General features: G+C 39.1%; 1 protein-coding gene across 1 annotated transcript in view; it reads right to left on the reverse strand.

Annotated features, from left to right (window-relative positions):
* Positions 1-22,497, reverse strand: part of GRM4 (glutamate metabotropic receptor 4) — a 320,041-nt gene that overhangs the window by 51,841 nt on the left and 245,703 nt on the right. The window contains exons 6-8 of the mRNA XM_088154016.1: positions 12,206-12,406; positions 7,220-7,356; positions 5,203-6,138 (exon numbers count right to left, since the gene is read on the reverse strand). Of these exons, the coding sequence (XP_088010142.1) occupies positions 5,203-6,138; positions 7,220-7,356; positions 12,206-12,406 (1,274 nt within the window). The remainder of the gene's footprint in view (positions 1-5,202; positions 6,139-7,219; positions 7,357-12,205; positions 12,407-22,497) is intronic.

The raw sequence follows: 22,497 nt of genomic DNA on the forward strand, positions 1-22,497 counted from the left end.
GAACTTTGGACAGTGTGATGGAATGGAATTAGGAAGGCCAGGCTCAGGGAGAGAAGTGTGTTCTTAGTTCACCGGAGGAGCGTGGGAAGTTCAAGAGGATGAGGCTGGCACCTCCCTGAGGAATTCACAGTGTTGTGGCTGGCTGGCTTGGAAGCTAGGTTTCAGTCTGGGGAGATTTCTGTCTAGAGGTTGTAGCTACAGTAATAAACACAGTAGAACTGAATTTGCATTGTCCCTTGGAATTCTTTGGGCTAAACCTGATATTAATCTCCCAACACTCAAACCTAGCTCCCAAGCCAGCCAGCCACAACACCATGAATTCCTCAGGGAGGTGCCAGCCTCATCCTCTTGAACTTCCCACACTCCTCTGATGAACTAAGAACACGCTTATCTCCCTGAGCCTGGCCTTCATAATTCCATTCCATCACAGTCAGAATTTTATACAATGGGTAAAATCAGTTTATACTACACAGAAAGCACATATAATTGTTACTGGAGATCTAACAAAACCATGTAAAATACAAAAAGGAACAAGAAAAGGCTGCCCATTGTCCCCTCTTGTTTATTTTGGTTCTTGAAATACTGAATAGAGATGTAAGACAGGATGAGAGGTTTGGGGGAGTCAAGGTTAAAAAAGAGACTTATAAGTTAAGAAGTTTTGCAAATGACTTGGTGTTGGTTTGGAAGATCCTTTAAAGGGAACTGAAATATTAATGGGTAAATTAAAAGAATTTGGTGCATTGGCATTTAAGATTAATAAACAGAAGACAAAGATGCTAATAAAAATATGAAAATACAAGATCAAACAGAATTGATAAATAAAATGGGTTTTAGAATTGAGAAGAAAGTGAAATATTTGGGCATCACTTTGACAAATATGAATTATATATTATTTCAAAATAATTATGTTAAGACATGGAATGAAGTTAAAAACTATATGCTGAGATGGGAAAAACAAAATTGTCATTGCTGGGAATATCTTACCTAGGATGTGATTTTTGTTTCAGACAATACTTATTTTGACTATTGATGCACTATTTAAGCAAAAGCAGAAGAACAGATCTAAATTTGTACGGCAGGGGAAAAAAACACGAGTTAAATAGAAGGTGTTACAAGACATGAAGAAAAGAAGTGGATTGGAATTACCTGATTTGAAATTATACTTTGCTACTTGTTTAATTTGGATGAAAGAGTCAGTGTTGCTGAGAGATAGATGGCTTTTGGAGTTAGAAGAACAAAATCTGAGATTTGGGTGGCAGGGATACTTGCCACCCAAATCAAAGCTAAGGTTAATGTAGATTTTAAAAATCATTATGTTAGACGTGCCATATTGAGAATGTGGAATAGTTAAAAATCCAGGTTGTGCCCAAAAATGCCTTTGTGACTCTCAGCACAAGAAGCACTTTATAGACAAGAAAAGATAAGTAAACTTTTAATCAATCAATAAATAAATAAGAGTAAAAGGGGAAAATAGGAGGAGGAAGGAGTATTAGGTATGTGCACCACCCTGAGTTATTTATAAAAATAATAAAGGTGGGATAAAAAAAAATCTAAAAAAAAACCTATCAAGCAATATTAGATTTTTTTTCAAGGGAATGCAAAATAAAGTCAAGAGAAGTTTTACTAGTGGAGGGATACACTTGTCAATGGTTTTCTTATATACAATCATTAGAAAGGTTTAAAGTAGATAAAAGAATGTACGGTTTTGAACACTGTAAGACTGAATTTGAAATAGAATTGCGTACAAATGAACATGTAATTGCTAAAATATATAAACTTCTATTGAAGTATGAAACATAAGAACAAGTGAAAGAATGTATGATAAAATGGGCTAAATCTTTTGGTTACAATATACAAATGGAACAATGGGAAAATATGTGGTTGAAAGAATTAAAATTTACATTACGATGACCTTAAAGAGAATTTCATAAAATGATATACCGTTAGTATACGTCACCAGAGAAATTGTCTGGAATGTACAAAAGTACTTCAAATTTATGTTGGAATTATGAACAACATTTTACCATCTTTGGTGGACAGGGAAAAAAGCCAGAAAATTTTGGATACAAATACATACCCTAATTCAGAGGGTATGTATTTGTACATACAAAGATTAACATACAATTGAAACTGGAGGCTTTTCTTTTGGGACGGATGACAAACAGTTGGAAAAAAGTCATGAAACTTTTTCTTTTGGCTGTTTCTTTGTTCTTCTTTCTCTTTTCTTTTTACTTTATATTAGTTCCTCTTAGTTTTCATCTTCTGTTTAAAATTCTTAATAAAAATTATATTTAAAAAAGGAATTTGATGGAGTTCTCTGAGAGACTAAGGGGAAAAAGGTTCACTCAAATGCAACCAATTTTCTGTTAGTAGAGCTTTGCCTCTTGATCAGTGATTCTGGGGAATTTTCAGGCCCAGGTTCCATGATCTGAAAAAGTCTGAAAACTCTTGCTATAGGCTAATTTAGTGTGGGACTCCTTAAGCAACTCCAGTTCCACATGGACAGAAATAAATAGCAGCAGAGGCCCTTGAATTCTATTTCCCTGAGAAAAGCTTATGGTTACTGATGTGGAAAAAATGTATAGTTTTTTGTTTTTGTTTTTTTAATCTTTCAAAACAGGAAGATCTGCCTAGTTGTAAAGAGAATTGAAAAAAAAACTCAGTTTGGTAACTATAAAACACCTCATCTCAATCATCATAATGCAATACCTTTTATTTTATTACACTAATCAACAAAGCCTTATAAAAGGAACATGTAGCATCAGACACTAGTACAAGACAATTTGCAGTCATTTCTAAGAGAAAAATCCCCTCCTTATAAAGATTGCACAGCAGACATAAGCGATGGACCACATCCACCTTAATAAACTTGTATTTGTACAGATGTTGAGAGAGATGAGGTCAGGAATGCTCAGGATCCCAAATAATGCCTTGCCCTGTGGTGCTAGCAGAGCATGGAGGAACACATTCTCACCCAAAGAGGCCTTGTATCTCTGGCATTTTGCTGCTCTACACCATCTGGGAATCAAGAGACACCCCCCCCCCCTTCCTGATTGCCTGCCAAGTAGCGTTTACTGTTTGATTAGCTAATGTGATTCCTCAGGGTCGCACTCTAACACAACCTGATCTGGCATGGAAGACAGGGCCCTAGAGAGCCTAAGATCAGAATCATGGAATTATTTTCTTTGTGAGCCTGGCTGCTGCAAGATACCCCACCTCTCCCACAGCAATGCAATCAGTCATAACAACTCTGTGTTGCCAAAATGTTCAAGTATTAATCAAAATCCCAACAACATCCCAGCTGAGAGAGGAAGTATACTGATGGATGAATGAGGGAATGGGTGCTCTTCTCTGTCCACTCAGATAGATTTCTTGGGCTGATAATATAGGATAACTGTAGGATAGAAGAGGAAGCCTATGGAGTAAATTAATGTGATACTAGTAGGTAAACAGAGTGCTGTTGTTTATAAATTAGATTAATGACTTTTGAGTGAGTACACTTATTCAACAACTATAAAGTACCAGGAAAGTCTTGATCTGGAATCTCTTACACTTTATCGGCCATGTTTTATGAAACATGTTTACGAAACATTAGAATACTCTAATTCAGGAGTTTTCAAACTTTTTCAGGCCATGGTACCTGTTAGTTAAAAAAAAAAAAAAAATCCAGAAACCCTGATCAAGAGGCCAGGTTCTAGTGATAGAAAATTGGTTGTGTTCGAGTGGACTTGTGGGGGGGGGGGGGGGCATCAGTCTTAATGCAGCATACTGAACAGTTAAATGTCAGAACTGATATGCTTTCCCTGATCACTGCCTCTAAAGAAGAGCGGTCTAGAGGCATTTGATCTTCACTCAGTCATACTTTGCTCAGATTGAGGATCCAGAACAGGAGATTGACATTTTGCAGGGTATTGTGGAACCTTATTGCCCTCTTGTGCCATCCAACAATATGAATTCAGCACTGGCTCTTGGCCAGCTGTACAAGTGCCTGCTGCATACCTAGTAGCCACAGCAGAGAACAGGCCCACAACTCTTCTTCCAGCAAGTCAGATTCCTGCAGTTCATATCATCCAGAAAGTAACAATGAGAGTAATTTGGATCAGGCAGTTTCTTATTGTGGGTAAATTGAAACATAGAGTTAGGTAGATGCAGAGCTAACCAGACTATAATCCCCAGATCAGTTCAGTGTAAGATCTTCGCTCATTTTCCTCAGGATCCAAATCCAAACCCATGCTCCTATGTTTCACCATCACCATTTTCTCATGTGATGTTGCTGGAAGATTTTTTTTAACTGCTATATATAATGATAGTTACATAATTATAACTACTAGCTAAAAGAGCCAGAGTAGTTTTGGGAAATGGCTCAGTTTTGCCATCATGATCCACTATCCTGTTACATGCACCTTCAAAACTGAGAGTAACAAAAAGTACAAATAAAAATTACTGAAGGAATAAAAATAGAGATAGTTCTATCACATTAGAACTCTAGAGAAAATTCTAAAAAAAAATTCTCTCACTCTATTTACCACTATATAAACCTGTTAGAATAAAAAGATGACTGCTATCTCCTAGTGGGAATGTCTCCATATAGATAATAGACAATTTTGCATTACAAATAGTCAAAATTATGACATATTTGCACATGTTTGCTTATCTTGCATTATTCTGCATTTGAAGCCTGAGGTTTCTATCTCACTACTACAACATCTTTTGAAAATTCACTTGAAATAAGGCCTAGCTTTTTACCTCCTCCAAAAATCTTAGATTTTCACAGATGGTACAATCCCCACACATTTTTGTAATATAGTATATATTCCATATACAATACCTGTCTTCCAAAACCAAGAATTGCTAAGGAATTGGGGGGAGGGGTATAAAGGAAGAAAAGAAGAAGATGGCCACAATAGCGTGACAAGTGCAAGAGAAGGCAGAACAGAAGGAAAGATTAAGAGGAGAGTTACCCAGGAAAAAACCAGTAAGTTGTGAATGTGAGGAAAAACAAAAAGTAGTGAAGAACAACATAAGGAAATCCCCAAAGCAGAAAAAGTATAATTTCAACATCACCTGAACACTATCAAGTTACCAGGTCAGTTCTAAAGTCTGCAGATTCAAACGTGCCAAACACATTTCATCACTAGTGGACCTGGAACAGAATGGCAGATTTACTCATCCTCCCCACTTCTGCCCTCTTGTGGCCATTACCTTCTCCGCTGACTGGGATGTCCCAAAGAAGATAGGAATGAAGGCTAACCAGACAATGCAAGTAGTGTACATGGTAAACCCAATGGGCTTGGCTTCATTAAAGGTCTCAGGAACCCCACGGGTCTTTATAGCATACACAGTGCAGGTTACCATGAGCAGCATGCTGTATCCAAGCAAACAGATGAGAGACAGGTCAGAAATGTCACACTTGAGGACTCCCCGGGCAAAGCGGGGGTCTGTAGTCCGCTGGTCCTCATAGTCGATGACGGAGTGTGAAGGGTCCACAATGAACCAGATGCAGACCCCTAGGAGCTGCAGAGATATGAGGCTGAAGGTGATGACCAGCTGGGAAGCAGGGCTGATAAAGCGTGGGGCGCTGACTGACTTCTTGCCCTGCTCGAAGATGCGATAGATGCGATTGGTTTTGGTCAGCAAGGCAGCGTAACTGATGCTCATGCCCAGGCCCAGAAAGACACGCCGCAAGGAGCAGGTGCCCAAGTCAGGCTCAGCAATCATCAGGAAAGTGGTGGCATAGCAAAGGAAGATACCCGTCAGCAGCACGTAGCTTAGTTCCCGCCCTGAGGCCTTGACAATAGGTGTGTCGTTGTAGCGCACAAACGTCACCACTACAAAGAGGGTGGCAATGATGCCCACAATGGCAATGAAAACGGGCACCACAGCCCAAGGAGAGCTCCACTCCAGTTTAACAATGGGGATGGGGATGCAGCCAGTGTGGTTCTCATTGGGGCGCTCGCTGAGACGGCACACCTTGCAGTGGAACTCGTCTTGCTGATACTGGTATCCGTCACAGCGCTCACAGTGCCAGCAGCATGGGATGCCCTTCACCAGCTTCTTCCTTTCACCTGGCCTGCATGGCTGGCTGCAAATGGAGGTGGGCACCCGACTGCCTCCCCCAGGCCAATGCAGGCGTTCCATCTGCAGCAGAGAGAGAGGTAGAGAGCAAGAATCTCAGTAGCCTGCGTGAGCCTGGATCAGAACAAGAGGTTGGGCCAATATGCCCTACCCAAGCAGCACAAAATGGTTGCTTTTAAGCAATACTTTATCCAGTTAGTATGTGTGCTGCTCCTGATTGACACCTCCTCCTGCCCTAGATTCTCCCAAAGCAGGAAGACTTGTCTTTGAAAGCCTACAGCAATTCTACCTCTCCCAAGTCAAGATCCTCGAGTTTTGCAATTTACCTGCTATAGGACAAACTCCTCGTGAGCGTTTTAGCAACCCTGCCCACTCACAATGACCTTGCTAAGCTACACCAAACAGTTCAAGCTGTGCACTTTGCCACCTCTCACTGTTGCTGCTTAATCTATTTCTTTGTCTTTTTCTCCTCTTTAAGGTTATTTCAGACCTGTGTGCCTACACTGTCTGATTTATTGTAACTCCCACTTCATTTGCTATATTATTTGATTTTATTGTGCTGAGCTACTGAGCCAATTCTGAATATCTATTCATTAAAAGAGAAACAAAAGTTTGCATAAAACTCCAAAATTCATTATCTAAGTTTCACTTGCTGAATGTTAATTCCACTATTGAAATTCAGCACTCCGGAATGCTGTGAGATCAAGGGTGAGCACCTTTACTGATTTAAAACAAATGGGGTGTGGTAAATATGTTATATTTATTTGCCCTGAGACTGAATCCTTAAATCTTATGTTTGTTTGGTGATAAGCATCAACTTCCAAGAGCAATATTTTCTGCAGCCTTGATTCCCTTAAAAATGCATTTCTTATAGTAGTCAGAAATTGTGTAAATTGGATTGTATTACTGGATGAGATCACAGAGAAATGCTAGAGCTAAACTTAAATCTTGCTCTGTATGATCTCTTTGATGTCTATATATAGATAGCCTGAATAAAAAATAAGCCAATTTTAATCAAGGTCCTTGATTTTGGAGCCTTTCTTGAGTACAGCTATCCTTCCTACTTAAACTCCCAAAGTCTGAAAGGAAAGGATTTTAACTCCCAAAAGTGTTCAGATATCTAAACACAACAAAACCCACTTACTTTTAAGTTTAGATGATCTGCCCAGTGCCCAATAACTTTGTACTCAGGTGTTGCATTCTTGATCTGGTACTGGTAGATGTCATAGCGGCCTGGAGCATCTCCATTCTCATTAAATGTCACTGGGGTTCCAGCAATACCTACAAGACACAAAGTACTTAGTTCCAGAAAGAAAAGCAGAATAAACTTGGATTGCATGTTTGATTTATCAAGCATATATCTATTTTAGCTATATGCAAAATTGCCAACAGGTTTTTGTAGAATCTCAAAGTTTACCAACTACAGACAGGCATAGGAGAGTGCTGCAAAAGGGCAAACATTTTTCTACACCAAGAAATGAAGAGCAGGGTGACTCTGAGCATCTGATTCAGACCACAACTCAGTTCACTCTGTTCTCTCAGACAGAGATCCACTTATGATTGTTTTTTTCCTCCAAGCATTTTTACATAAGCAACCCAACTTAGAATGCAAGAGCCTTTTAGTTGCCTCTTGCAGATCTGCTAGAAATCATATTCACATCTACCAGTAGTTTCACTACTGGAAACAGGCACGTAGAATATAAAAGAAGAGCTGCTACCCACCCAAGGAGGCTTCATTTGTAAACTAGGTAAAATTAGGTTTCTACAACTTTCTTCCTCATGGTCTCCCATCCAAGTGCTAACCAGATCTGACCCTGCGATGCTTTTTGAGATCAGCCAAGATTAGCTAGATACTACCATGCCCAGTTGGACTCTGCCAAGTTAGGCGCTATATAATCAGAGAATTAGGAGTTTGTTGTCACACAGGAAGCCAAAATGAACTGGTTTAAAGCAAGCCACAAGTGTTAATGTAAAATTGGAAAGGAACATTCAATTCCTTTTCTAAATCTCTCCCACAGTGTCACAAAAAGCAAAGGGTGTTTGGTGACATGCACAAAATCAGAAGGCCCTTAAGACTTGGGTGTCCTCCTAGGCATGTGGGGTGGGAGATTAGGTGGCCTGTGAGATATTGTTAATTATTGCTGATGGTTATCTTTGACTGACATTCTTTTGGTTTTATTCTTGTTGTGTGTTTTCTTTTATTATTACTATATTAATGTTTTTAACTACTACCCAGCATCACTTGTGCAAGATGGGCAACCATATAAACTGAATAAAATGAATTGAATAAATTAAATAAAATAAATGAAATCTCTGAGCAAATATATAATGTAAGATGAGAATACTGACAGGTATAGAGAGCATAAATCTATGGTCATACTCTATTAGTCCATGTATTTGGTACTAATGACATAAACTTGGTCCAAACTTTAGTAGGCATCTAAACCCAAGGAAGAAGACAAATAGGAGAAACAACAAAAAGAAGGACCCTTTTCTTGACAGTCAATCAGTTCCATTACGTACATAAAACATCCTCCAAAAGACATGAGGCAGGCCATCCATCTGATCTCCCTGCATATAATTACATTCCCCTTGGATGTCCAGGAATATGCTTCTTCTCTAAGTCATTGAGCAATAAATCCATACAAAATGCCAGTACATGATGAGGCTACATCATTCATTTACCAAGAGTGGTAATACCAGCTCAGCATTCAACCACATAGACGGAGACAGAAAATAATAACATATTTTATTATTGTTAAGTGAACATGTAATCCATCCATGAAATCAAAGAGCTGAAAAGATCCTGGATATAGGGAGGTCTCAATGTGTTTTTGTCCTTTTTTTTCTGGAGATAACCCACTAATGTAGGAAGGTTTCACTGTCTTATTTTTATATATTGAGCCAGGAACCAAGTTACAAGGGCCAAAGCAGACCTAACAATGACATGTGCCCCTTTTCATTTGTTCAGTCTCTTTGTATATCAAGTGTAAAGATGGAAGTCTAACAATCAGATGAGCACTGAATCATTCATCTGCTCTCTTCCCCAGGCATTACCTCCTTCAAGTTGATGGTTCCTCCTATTTTTCTTTATTCTTCATCCACATCTAATATGAGAGATTGAAACAAAGAAAAGAGGGTGGAACAACCAAAAGTAGAGAAGGAGTGGTGATGGTTCTGCTATGCATTCCTCTTTGCTTTTTTGGGGGGTGGGGGTAGGGGTAAAATTAAAGTGCAACTCCAACAACATGGTACATGTGAATTGGGTGGACTGTTTCATCCCTTTCATGAATAAGCAGAGCTGAGTTTATATACAACAAGTACAACATGTGACCCAACCAGGTATGACAATCCCCTGGGCTGTACACATTCACTTATTTCTGTAGAGCTAGCTATTAACATATTATACATTAAAAGTGTTATTCTTTAAGAAGCCTAAAGATTCTTTGCTATCTATGCTTACAGATACACCATATTACTGATTGGGGTGTGTATGGAGTTGTGTGTGTCCTAATCTGAAGATGTGTCTTGAATAGAGATTTTATCTGCAAAAATTTCAACATCATTTTCTTTTGTGGTTTCACCAATGCCAGTATCAAACTATAAGCCATTCTATCCTCTTTTATACAGTTAAGTGTACTATATAACTTCAGTTTTTAGTGAAAGGAAAAGAGGTTGCTTTCAGCAAAGACCTCTTTGTAGAAAATGATGGACCACAATAGGTGATGGGTCTGTTATAATGAACAAGATGGGTGGCCCACTGCCCTCTAAGCTGTTAGGCTGACCTTCTTACCATGACAACACCTGCAGCTACACAGCAAGCTGAGAGGCAGGATATCTGCTGTTCCAGTTCTTGTTCTGGATGCCTTTGCAGACAGATCATTACCTTTGATGTATACTGTCACTGATCAGCACTAATATCTCTGCCACTCACGTGCAAAGGGAAAGGTCACAGAGGAACACCAAGGGATGCAGCCTTTGGGGAGAAGGGGCAGGATAGAGTGCAAGGCAGTTCTTCAAAACAAAGGCAGCTGGGCCTGATTAGGCATTTGTGCCATCTGTTCAGTGTTAAGAAAGCAGTGATAAGAGATTGAGCACTGTTACTTTTGCTCATCCTTTTGATTTTCTTTCTGTTCCTTTTCTCCATGCTCGCATGTATATTCATGGTAGAAGACAACTGCACCAGGGTATTCTCCCAGATCTCAATGAAAGAAAAGTATAAAACATTGCAAAATGCAGGTGACTCATATGTCTACTTCTCACACTGTGGAAAAAAGGTGTGGAAGACAGCATAGTTCAATACTAGCTGGTCTTAATCAAAGCCAGAACTCAGTCTCTCCTCCTTTCTTCTTCCTCTTTTGTTGGAGAACAAAGCTCATGCTCCCAAGGGGAAACAAATGGTTATGTACTTCCTTCCCCCTTTATGGGAACTGTGGGAAATGAAGGAGTGAGTAGGGGGAACAAAAGGAGATTGCTGCAGGATACAGAATATGATTGTTTATTTCAAGATCTTGTCCATGTGTGGATGAAGCTTGGAATTCAGAGTCATGGAGACTCTGTAGGAACCTCTGTAGGAACCTGATAATGCCTGCTTGATAGCTCTTTTCAACACACTACATTTAACTTTTGTAACTAAGGTCATAAATGATCATCCATATGGATCTTCTCATATCCAGATATGTAGGGAGATCACATCTTATCTAGTTGCTGCCCTGCTTTATCCACTTTTTACAGATTTATATAGTAGTAGTAAAATATAATTGGTCTCTAAATCAGAGTATCCAAAATACCATTTCACCATGTTAAATTGGGAAGCTAAATCACTTGTGCATTTGTACAATTAAAAAAAAAAAAAGACTGGTAAACAAGAAGAATCTCTAGTTCTCCAGATGTTGCCAGACTATAATTCCCCCCACCATTGATTATGCAGATTGGTACTGATGAGAGAGGTAGTTCATCAGTATCTGGGAGGCCATAAGTTCCTCACTATTGTCTTAGAAGTGTTCTTAAAATATGCCTAATATAAAAGACAAGCTCAATGAAGAAGACTTATTCAGTTGTAGGAGTAAATGGACACTCTCAGTCATACTAAGGGAAGTTTATGGCATGCAGAAGAATGTGACCAGACAAGTATTGTGAAATCTTTAGTTACAGTGGTTTGTTTAATGAGTCGCTTCAAGCCAAGACTTTTTGCTGCTTTTTTCCCCTCTAAACTTTACCTTAAAACAAAATCAAATGAATTGCACAAATAAATCCCAATAACATTAGGAAGCAGGAAACTCAAACAGCTAGCTAGGAAGGGAATAAATAAGGGAGACAGATTGTAAGGGGATTGCGGTGAAAAGATAAATAGATGTAATAAGAAGGCTGAAGCAAAACCCATATATTAAAGACATATAATGTGAAGACGTGATGAGTTTCTAGAAGATGTAAAGGAATCATTAATTGGGAGAGGAAATGTTTTCTATCAAAAGAGGTATTTTAATAATGGGAGAGGAATAAAGAAATGAGAGCCATTAACAGGGGATTCCTCATCTGGATAAAATGATGATGGAATTTTAGATACTGGTTTTGTTCTGGGGCTACCACAACCTCCCTAGTAATCCAAATAGGACAGCTTCAGAATCCAGGTGCCTGCACATCCAGATGCAAATATTGGGGAGGAAATTATCTCATCCACCACAGCATACAGATTTGATCTTTCAAAATTGTCAGACTGCATATTAGGGATGGAATTCCTTCAGATATTCATGGCTGAAAATCAACAATAAGGTCTTGAACTATGCTCCAAATAAACTGACTCTTAAATAAATAAATCTACTCTTAGATGAAATGTAAAACACAAGATAGTTGAATAAAACATAAAACATAGATATCTTCAAAAAAGTAACTGTACAAGCAGTAAACAGTCCATGCATTTAAGTTCTGTATGCTTCTTACTGCGCCTCAAAACATAAATATATACTGTAAATATTAGGAAGGGAAGATTGAAGGAAAACAGACAAGACCAAAAAATTGTGAAGGAGGTATTTCAACATTCTTTCCTTCTCTATCAGTTATAGAACGTCATAGCCCTAACACTGACCCAGTTGGTAACTTTAATCTTAAGGGTGCTCTTTCAAAGACAGACCTGAGAAATTGACATTCCGGATATATTTGAGCAACTCTGCGCCATCTACTGGATCCATCTTGGGGCAAAGACCAATCTTCCCTGGACACAAGTTCTTGTGCATATTGTGTAGTGCGTGACCCATGGCATAGACTGCATCAATGACAAACTGCACCTTTCCTTCTTGCTCATAAGCAGAATCCTGGCCAATCCGTTCTCGATCTGAAAGAAAAAAGATACAGGGTAGGAATATGTGAGATGGTTGTCTTAGAACAGTGTTGTCCAAACTTGGCCACTTTAAGATGAGTGGACTTCAACTCCCAGAATTCCCCAGCTAGCATGGCTGGCTGGGGAATTCTGGGAGTTGAAGTCCACTCATCTTAAAGTGGCCAAGTTTGGACAACACTGTCTTAGAAGCTGCAGGCTTAACAGGTTGTCAGTTTCCTTCAAAATGTGGAAAACTTCAGCCCAAAAAGAATGGTCACAGTCAACAGTATGGCTTAAAGGCTGGAAGGACCATTTCCTTTTATACACAGCATTATTTGAAATTTTCTATACCAAGAAAAGACATACACTGAGATAGAAGAAAATAAACCACAATAAATGACAGGAAAAATTTATAAAAGTATCAGTGGCACTGATTTATGAAGGGTAAATAAATATCCAGGCATGAAGAAGTTCTCCCCATATATCCAAAGTCTATCCAGAGTACTTCAGGTCCTTTCCATACAAAATTTCAAGCAGCATTTTTGTAACTCAGTTTCAAAGGTGAACATAAATTTATGCTGTTCCTTTCCATTGCTGACATGTTTCCTTTGTATAATATTTATAGTTATTTGTTATAAATAGCAAAAAATGATGAAGGCTCACATGAGTAAAGCCTCTTAGTGATCTGTCCTATTAGATTAATTTTGTCTGAAGATAAAATCATAATAAAACAAAGAAAAATGAAAAGAATGGAGTCTTATGAGGAAGCCAGTTGTATAATGGTTAAAGTGTGGTTTAGGACCAAAAAATACCAGGTTCAAAATTATCCTCTGTCATAGAAGCTCATAAAATGATTTTGGGCCAGATGATCTCTTAGACCAACTTACATTACAAGGTGGTTATTATGGGGAAACTTTGAAGGAGGCAGTGGTGTGTATGCCACTTGGGAAACAGAATAAATCTAACAACTAAACCAAATAAATAAATGATTTAACATAGAGTACCCAGGTCTTCAGCTACAGATCTACAGCTACTATCAGTTCCAGCCAGCAAGGTCAATACTAGTAATCCAAAACATCTAGAAGGCATTAGATGTAAAAACCATAATCTAACAACTAAGCACCATGTTTAATATCACTCATGGGCAGAAATGGATGTTCTTTGGAGAAGGATATATCCTTGTTCAGTTTCTGAACACTAATATTTCTGTTGCATTCTGCTCAAGTGTTTTAAATCTAGTCAATTGTGCGTGATCTCTTTTTCATCCAACTTATACAAAGTGCAATAATAGGTTGCATGTGGGCTAATAAAGTAAGAGCTAACAAGATTCAAGATGACCTATCAGCTCACTATCCACCAGCAGAAGAGATGAATTGGGAGCGGATGCCTTGTTCTGCAACAGAGTTCCACCCCTCCTGAACAATAGCATCTGCAGTTTGGGTGTGGTTGTAAACCTGGCCTTGCTCCTGATGTCCATAACTAGGGAAAATAGTCACCATGTGATTAGGTACACTGCTTAATTCTGATTTCTAAGCATGGAGAGGCTTTTTACACACATTCAAGTGAACACAAGTAGAAACTCCCTTCAGAACATCCCTCTTAACACAAGAAAGAAGGCAGGAATATTGACTGTGAAGGTTGAGTGAACTCACATACCCACTTCCCAATTTTAGCCTTCTCATAAGTAGAAGCCTTCCATTGAGACTTGCTTATAGTCAGCCGGTGATATCACAAAGCACATGTTCTGTAGATGTCCAACTTGAAAATTCCAGTCATGGGCCAGCATTGAAGCATATGCAGGTATTCAGCCTCTCACATCATCCATCTCATACTAGCAACTCTAGCACAAGTTCTCTCAGGTACTATCAGCAGTGTCAAAGGAGAGTTTGTATAACATCCATCAGTTCCAGGATGCGCTTCATCAAGTCCTTGCCCTTGTCAGACATGCTGCTAGTTTTTCTCCTATCTCAATCCCCCTTCCCCTCTTGTCTCTACCCCAGACTGCAGGATCACTCAAGTATATGCTAATTAACTGTGATAGCTGCCTCCCCCTTCTTGTCATAACTGTTCTCAATGGATTTCAAACATATTAATCCTTTGGTAAAAGTTGCCACTTAACATAATACTCTGTTCATTAGAGCTAAAGGAGGGCTTCTTGTGGTATGGTGCAGCTTAGTACCACAAGAGTAACAGCCAGTAGTGCATCAACAAGCCAGACTCTCAAATACTATCCTCTTCTCTCCCCAGCTGCTAGCAGAGAGAAAAGATGTGCTTGCACAAAGCCATAGGACCTAAAAGGGAAAAGCTAAGAGGAAATTGTTGGGGAAAAGGCTTAACCTACCTGGGGAAAGAAAATAATGACTCTTATGACAAAGAACCTGCATGAGCCGGTCTAAAAACTCCACTGACTTTGGACTGTAATGCACAACCCAGATGCAATTTCCAAATGTAGCAAAATGCAGACATGACCACTGAAAAAGGCATGGTCTGCTTTTCTCTGAATGTGTGTGAGGCAGAGGTGGATTACAGTTTATGCACTGGGTGCTGTTCAAGATGACACTTCAGTAATAGAATACAGTATCAGTGTCCTCACCAGTCAAGAAGGAGGGAGGGAGGGAGAGATGAACAGACAGATCACATACTTATACATATATGGACACATACAATAATGAGTTATGGAAGAATTACACACATACATGTATGTGTGTGTGCTTGTATGTGTGTGTGTGTACACACACACACACACACACCCAATGGATTTTCACTCTATTACATCAAAGGAGAAATAAACTTCACTGACTAACAGTGAGTTATGAGAAAAACACAACTGATTTGATTTTGTTAGCCTTTTTAACTTGTCCATCCCTATAACACTTTTAAAATGTTTTCTTTAAAAAAGTTCAAATATAACCTTGACTTCAAAATTAAACACATAAGTCTTTTTTCATTCATAAATAATAAGGACTTACCTTTTCTTAAAAAAAAATCCTTGTAAAGCCATACCTTTATCAGGCTAACTCAAAGGTCACATAATTTGTACAAAATGTTCTTACCAAATAAAGTAGCAAAAATGTGAGAGGAGAGAAAATACATTCAAATAAGCTCCCCTAAGTATTGTGACGGTTTCAGGTTGCATCACAGACTTTTCTTAAAGAGCTGTGATAAACAAGCAGACAATAGAAAATATAGAATCTAATTGACCCTCAGAGTCTAATTTGATTAGGATGGATGGTGTTGAACTTTTCACACTTGATTTCTCTGACCAACGGCTAAACCGAAAGCAAAAGCTGAGGACTCTTCCTCATGGCTGTGTTAATGGGCATTCCTCCAGTTCTTGTGTCAGCAGAGGGCTATACTGGCATATGTTTTGCTGTCCCAATTGCTAAGCCCTAGTCTTCCTCGGTATCAAGGTCCCTGAGTGGTGCTGTCCTTATACATTTAATGTGGGACAAGCAAAGAAAACTGACTGGTGGATTCCCCCAGCTTCATTTCCCCTCCCACAAGCATTAGTTGCTGGTGGGAAAAACAGCTATCAATCGCTCTCCTTGATATGTGGGGAACAGGGTTGGATGAGTGTAGGTGGGTGCCTGGGGTGGAGGATTTAATCATCTGTCAAGTGGCAGCTCACAGGAGCAGAAATGTCCCATGCCGGTGATCTGTCAATTGGGCTATTTTTGAGCTCAGGTCTAGCAGTTCCTAACATTTAACCCTCTTCTAGAAGTGTGCTAGATCTTTGTCCAAAACTTAGCCCAAATGATACATTATAAGCAAAACAGAGAGATTGTGAGAAACATCAGGGATGCTCCCTTCCGCTTCACCCAGCACCCATCCTTTGTTGGTCAGACTATTCCTGAAGAATTTTATTTTCCTACTCCTGGTAGACCTAAATAAATACCTCTGCAAGAAATGGAGTCAAGCCACAGCCCTGTCTAATGCAAACAACATCAAGAGGTGCAGAAGTCTCTAAGATACTTGGGTGAAGACCTTCTGAACTCTGCTACCTAACATCCCTTTAATCTGCCATATTTAGAGTAAATTTAGAACCTAGTGATGCTTGTGTCTCTTCATGATATAACTCCATTGGTGCAAACCATACCCAAAGAGCAAAATCTAAGATGTTCAGACACAAATTCATGTAGCTAGTATAGAAAAATGCCACACAAGCACTATAAATATGTTTCTACCTCTCCTACATCCATTCTGTGCACAAAATGTCCAGTCCTTCTGCAGCCATACTGCAGTGGAATCCAAAAATACAAACAGGGCTGAATTATGCCTAATTATATCCCATTCCGTTTTCTGTTACTGAAACATTCACTTCAGAACAGAAGCCTCATGTTTAGCAGCTGATGTACCAGCAAAGGAAACACTATAACAAATTGACAGAGAACTGACCAACAAGAAAAGATTATATCAAGGCGGTAAATTTACAGCCTATCTTTCAAAGTTATAAAAATGCTCTTAGACTACGTGGAAATTACTCATGTGAAACCCGTCAAGTTATTCTTTCTTTCCCATTACTGACAAAGACTATTAATCTTCTCCCTCAGTTCAGAGCCCATTCTGCATTTGTCTCTCAATGAGCAGACAAGGCACTCTATCTTGTCAAGATAATTACATATTTTTAAAAGAAGGTTGTAATAGACTTTAGTCCTGAGCTAAAATCCTCTGGGAATTTCCTTCCAGCATTTTGTTATTGAGGGCACCAGTTTTTCATAAAAGGGAATATTTTTCCATAACATTAAAAATGTGTGTGTTGTCATTTTAACCATTGGTACATGTCTGACTCTCAGTATGGGGCCTTCTCAGCTTCAGATTTGTTACCGATCCATAAAAAGAAGACACAAAAATGGTCAATAGGCATTGTATTACACATGTCTGTTGAAGCCATTTGTTTATTTATTTGAATTTATTAGCCACCCAACTCCAATGAACACTAAGCCCATAAAATTAGATTAAGATGATTTATTCAATTGATGGTTTCTATTCCTAACAGTTCTCTTTTTTTTCCATATTTCTTTCTTTTAGGAAAAAAGCTATCCTTATCTCAAAGCCCTTGTCAAGGTCTGACCAGAGGTAAAGCCAAGTGCAAGATGAGAAAGTTATGTTCCATCAGTTCTCAAACTCCCATTAAGAGTTACATGCCATGGACATCATGCATGACACAATCAACTTCATCTAGATCAACGTTTCTCAAACTTGGTAATGTTAAGATGTGTGGACCTCAACTCCCTGGCTGGGGAATTCTGGGAGTTGAAGTCCACACATCTTAAAGTTGTCAGGTTTGAGAAACACTGATCTAGATTAAATATGAGCATTATTCTGGAAATGTCAGGAACTGAAAAGAAAGTTCCGTTTCTATAAGGTATGGCCAATTCATAGGAAAATATCCTTTCATAATCAGAATCTCATGTTTCAGAAACCCTATTAAGACTGACTGCCCATATTAAAAAAATATAAGGCTCCACCAACTATATGTTACTCTTCTTGTAACCTACTTCATGTTAAAGATGAATCCTACAGCAGGGACCTTTTCTAGCCAAGGAGATTTCCATGTAGAATCTGATTTTCTAGGGTTTAAATTGTACACGAATCATGCAGAGAGATAAAGCCAAAAAGAAGGACAGTGACAGAAAGAGTTGATGGGCATTGTTATACTTGTTCTCCCTCCCTTGATTGATTTTATATTCACAGGAATGCTAAGATAGGACTAGAGGTAGCTAAATAATATCAAGATAGGAACAGAATTAGATTCAAGCAATAGGGTAGGATTAAGTTTCTCAGTTCACTTTTATCAAACCTAGGCCATCGACTTCAATAAGACATAGTTTGGGACTTAGTTCCTGAAAGATAACAATATTATATTTTATATAGACTTATTTTTTTCATCATCATATCTTCTTCCACATGACCCTGCAAACTGCAAAATGTGGCTATGGTGCAAATATGGCAGCTTACACTTTCAGAACATGTTGTATCTTTTCAGAGACATCTACACTGACTGCCTTTTTGCTTTCAGATCATTTCAAGCTGCAGAGGTTGCCCTTTAAAGTCTAACACATTGTGGATCCTCTGTGCCCAGGGAGAGACAACATTTCCTTTTCAGTTTATATCAGACATAGTGGATCAAATAACAAAACACTGACCTTTTCTATGTACATTTTTTACAGAAAGCTAAATGTATTTCACAGGCTTTCCTCCTTCATTTTTGATCATGTGGTCATATACTACAGAAAAATGTTTAAAACAAAATTCTACAGTGTGGAGAAATCTAAAACAATCCTCTAAGATACAGAGAAGGGGAATTTAGGCTTGAGTTATATGGAAATTATTTTGTCAATCAGTCACAGATCCAATAAGGGGGATAATAATTTTAATTTTCTTGGAAGCCATTCAATATGTAAAGCATCAAACATTCAACTTAGGTGTTGTATTGCCTCCAAAAAAAAAAAGGGGGGGGGGGAGGAAACAAAGCAGGCCCAAGATATTTTGCTATTTCAGATGATGGATAAGAGGGCACTTTCCTTGTCTTTGTCCTCTCCATGTTAAATAAAAAAAACCTGACTCAAATGGAAGTAAAAGCTTTCTTAAGTATTAGTAGTCTTCAAGGCTTACCGCTACCATGAATGTATATGTGTGTGTGAACACAGCACAGACTGTGTGATGCACATATAGTACTGTTCCCCCAACACCCCTCAACACATAGCCCCTCTCAGCATCTGCTACTTGAAATGCCCAAATCCCTGCATATTTTATTTATTTATTTATTTATTTATTTATTTATTTATTTATTTAGTGGACTTGTCCCCACCCATCTCCCCACAATGGGGGACTCTGGGCAGCTTACATCAAACTAAATTCATAAATACATAATTAAAAGTTATAAAAAGAGAACCACACTTACAGAGATAAAAAAGAGATTAAAAGATCCAAGAGCCCGATAGAGGCCACACCAGGCCGCTAAGGGGCTAGCCAACCCCTTTTCTGACATCCTCCTTCCCCGCCCCAGGCCAGATGGCAGAGCCAAGTCTTCAAATCCCTCCGAAAGGCCTGGAGTGAGGGGGCCTGTCTCACCTCCGGGGGCAAGATGTTCCAAAGGGCGGGGGCTACAGCAGAGAAGTTCTTTTACCGAGGGGGTCCAGAGCATGCCCTCTCTGTGAGATCGGGTGGGATGGGTTGAAATCGTGGGGGCGAGGCAGTCCCTCAGGTAGCCTGGCCTCATGCCACGTAGGGCTTTAAAGGTGATAACCAACACCTTGAATTGGACCCGGAAGCAAACCGGTACCCAATGCAGCTCACAGAGCAAAGGTGTTATATGGGTCCTTCTTCGGGCCCCAAAAATTGCTCGTCCAGCTGCATTCTGGACCAGCTGAAGCTTCCAGATACTCTTCAAGGGTAGCCCCATGTATAGAGCATTGCAGTAGTCTATCTGGGAGATAACAGCATATCTGGGAGATATTAGCATTAAAACTGCCCTATAACATGAACATCAAGGAAGCTCAGGGGACTTGCATAACTTCCTTGTTAATTTTGAGGAGGATTATTTTAACACTTGCTTAAAAAATTAGTTCTCATGCTGCAACTCCCCATCCCACCCTGTAGTAGTGTGATGTCTGCTGTTTAGGTATCCCCAACCAATTGGACTCATCTGGACTATACCAAAAGGTGACCTCTTCCAGCCATGCCAGTTCATCTGGCAGCTATACCGCTACTCCCAAGCCCTACCAATATCTCCACTTCCATCCATGCTATAGCAAGCCCCTTATTAATAAATTGGCATCACAATCCTGGGCAAAAAACACACTTCTGATGCAACGTTGCAAGTCCTTCAATGTTGCCCAGACTATGAGAAAAGCTTTCAGAACTTGTATTTTTTAAACAAGCACCTGCTTTCTCATGTACTGAAGCTATCAGCCACAATGCTTCTCAGTGAGATACCAACAGCTACTTGCTTTTTAAAAAAAGAAATCTGCAATTAGGTTGGCACTGCCATATGCAGATGAGAAAACAAAGTTATGCAATGGCATGTTTCAAACAGAAACACAATAAATCTTTCTGAAACTCACAGTAGATTAGGACACCACAGGGAATGTGACCTTGCTGATTATAATAGCAGGATCTTTCACTGTTCCACCATCTGATAATTAATTTTCAAGTATGCAACTGAGTCTTGCCAGGCACCTCCTGCGAAGGAATGCAGCTATCTTATACACTGGGTAAGAAAGGATTTGTAACCATTCTGTTCAGATCCTAGCTCTGACAGTTGGCCTAATCAAACTCACTCACTTCCTAAGAGCAAAACTGATAGCCCTTCAGTTCACCAATGGACTTCTGAACCATGATCTTGCTTCCTGTGAAAGCAAGATCCTGAACCTTATGAAGAGTTGCAGAGAACAAGCAAGCAGTAATTTGATTAAATCCAGGTGAATATCTTTCCTTCTCTAGTCATCTTCCACACAGATGTACTTTAAAATATTCCACCCATGCAGCTTGTTAAAATACCTGAGTTCTCCCTACCCCAACTGCCTTGAGATAAACTGCCTGGGTTCTTGAGGGAGAAGGGGCAATTTTATGTACTTAAAGTTATGAGATTTATTTCTTGAATCATCCAACAGATGCAGATTGTTACATTAGATCTTCAGCTAGGATCTCCAAGTATGGTTGTAGGAGGTTTGTGAAGGTTTGGTTCATGAATCAATGCACCTGATCTTTAGGAAACAGGTCCCAACTCATAGCAATATTTCCAGTGGGTGAACCTAATCCACAGGCTCAATTAAGTATTTTATCACAAAATGGCTATGATTACAATAACAGCATGTAGCTTTTGGGTAGGTTTCCTAATGGCTCAAAACTCATAAGAGAAAGCGATACATCAGATGATGTGTTTTTGTATATATGTATTTTGTATATATTTGGCAAAGCCTGAGATCACCATGCACGTGATAGAACTTCATTCTGGCCAAGCAGACAAAGCAGCCTCTCCAAGCCATATTATGTAGAATGTAGTTTTGCTGACTGGGAAAGTATCCATACGCCACAATCTGCCTTTGGCCTAGCTGTGTGCTCAGCACAAGGCTTCACCATGACCAGATTAAGTTCAGTTATGAACACACCCCATGAGGCAATAATGATATGAAAGGCAGGCCAGTTCCTCCAGCAGGTGAGAACAGAGATAAATCTAGAACTCCCTTTATTTATTGATTTCAACTGCTTACTGCTTGTAGGCTCTTAAAGTTGTAGCTTTCAGACAATTGTAATGATTTGCCTTTCTACCTGCAAAGACTGACCTTCTATTGCAAATAGATCATCTGTTTATCAGAATGGATGAGTGATATTGGCTGGATATATGAAGACAACTGGATAAGGATACGGATGCTTCATCCAGTATTTCGGCTAGCCACCTTGTGTGTTAGACATTCCCCAAATATGTTTATCTGGCAATAACATTATGTTAATGTATTGTAATCTATGTGCCAGATTACAATAAAGGTTCTCTTTACTAAAGCTTCTGGACAGAGCTGGAGCTAGATCATGGAACAGAAATCCAGGATCCTGATCCTCCAAAATAATTACCCAGAGAGCAACAGATGGTGTCAGCAGAAGCAGACAATTCCAGAGTCAACACCAGCATGGATATGATTTAGCTTACTGGGGCTGATGTTGCTCACCACAGTATTCTTTCTGCAGGCTAGGCATCTGGAACTATGTATATAATTACAGATGCTCATTTGATTATTTTTACTTTAAATATATATTATTCCTTTTCCCAACAAAAATGACCTTATTCCCCAAAGAAATATATTTCAGGAAGAGAGAAACAAATTTCATTTTACATGGTCACTTTGATGCTATGATTTAAACTGGAAACTGCACATGCATATATATACACACATATGCATACACACACACATATAAACAAACTATCCTTTCAGAGTTTTGACAATATATGAAACATAGATGTAGCTGCAAAGCATGGAAGATAAGAAGCAGGGTGGAAAGAATATTAATTCTGTTTCACAAATGAAATAATACACATACATATCTAAAGGAGAAACCCTTGAGATAGCTCCATCTAGGTCTAAAATTAACTATTTGTGCTTCTTTTT

This window comes from Python bivittatus, unplaced genomic scaffold (genome assembly GCF_059951505.1).
Source record: "Python bivittatus isolate LINGU-HERP-01145 unplaced genomic scaffold, Pbiv_v1 ctg000700_np1212, whole genome shotgun sequence".
NCBI lineage: Eukaryota > Metazoa > Chordata > Lepidosauria > Squamata > Pythonidae > Python > Python bivittatus.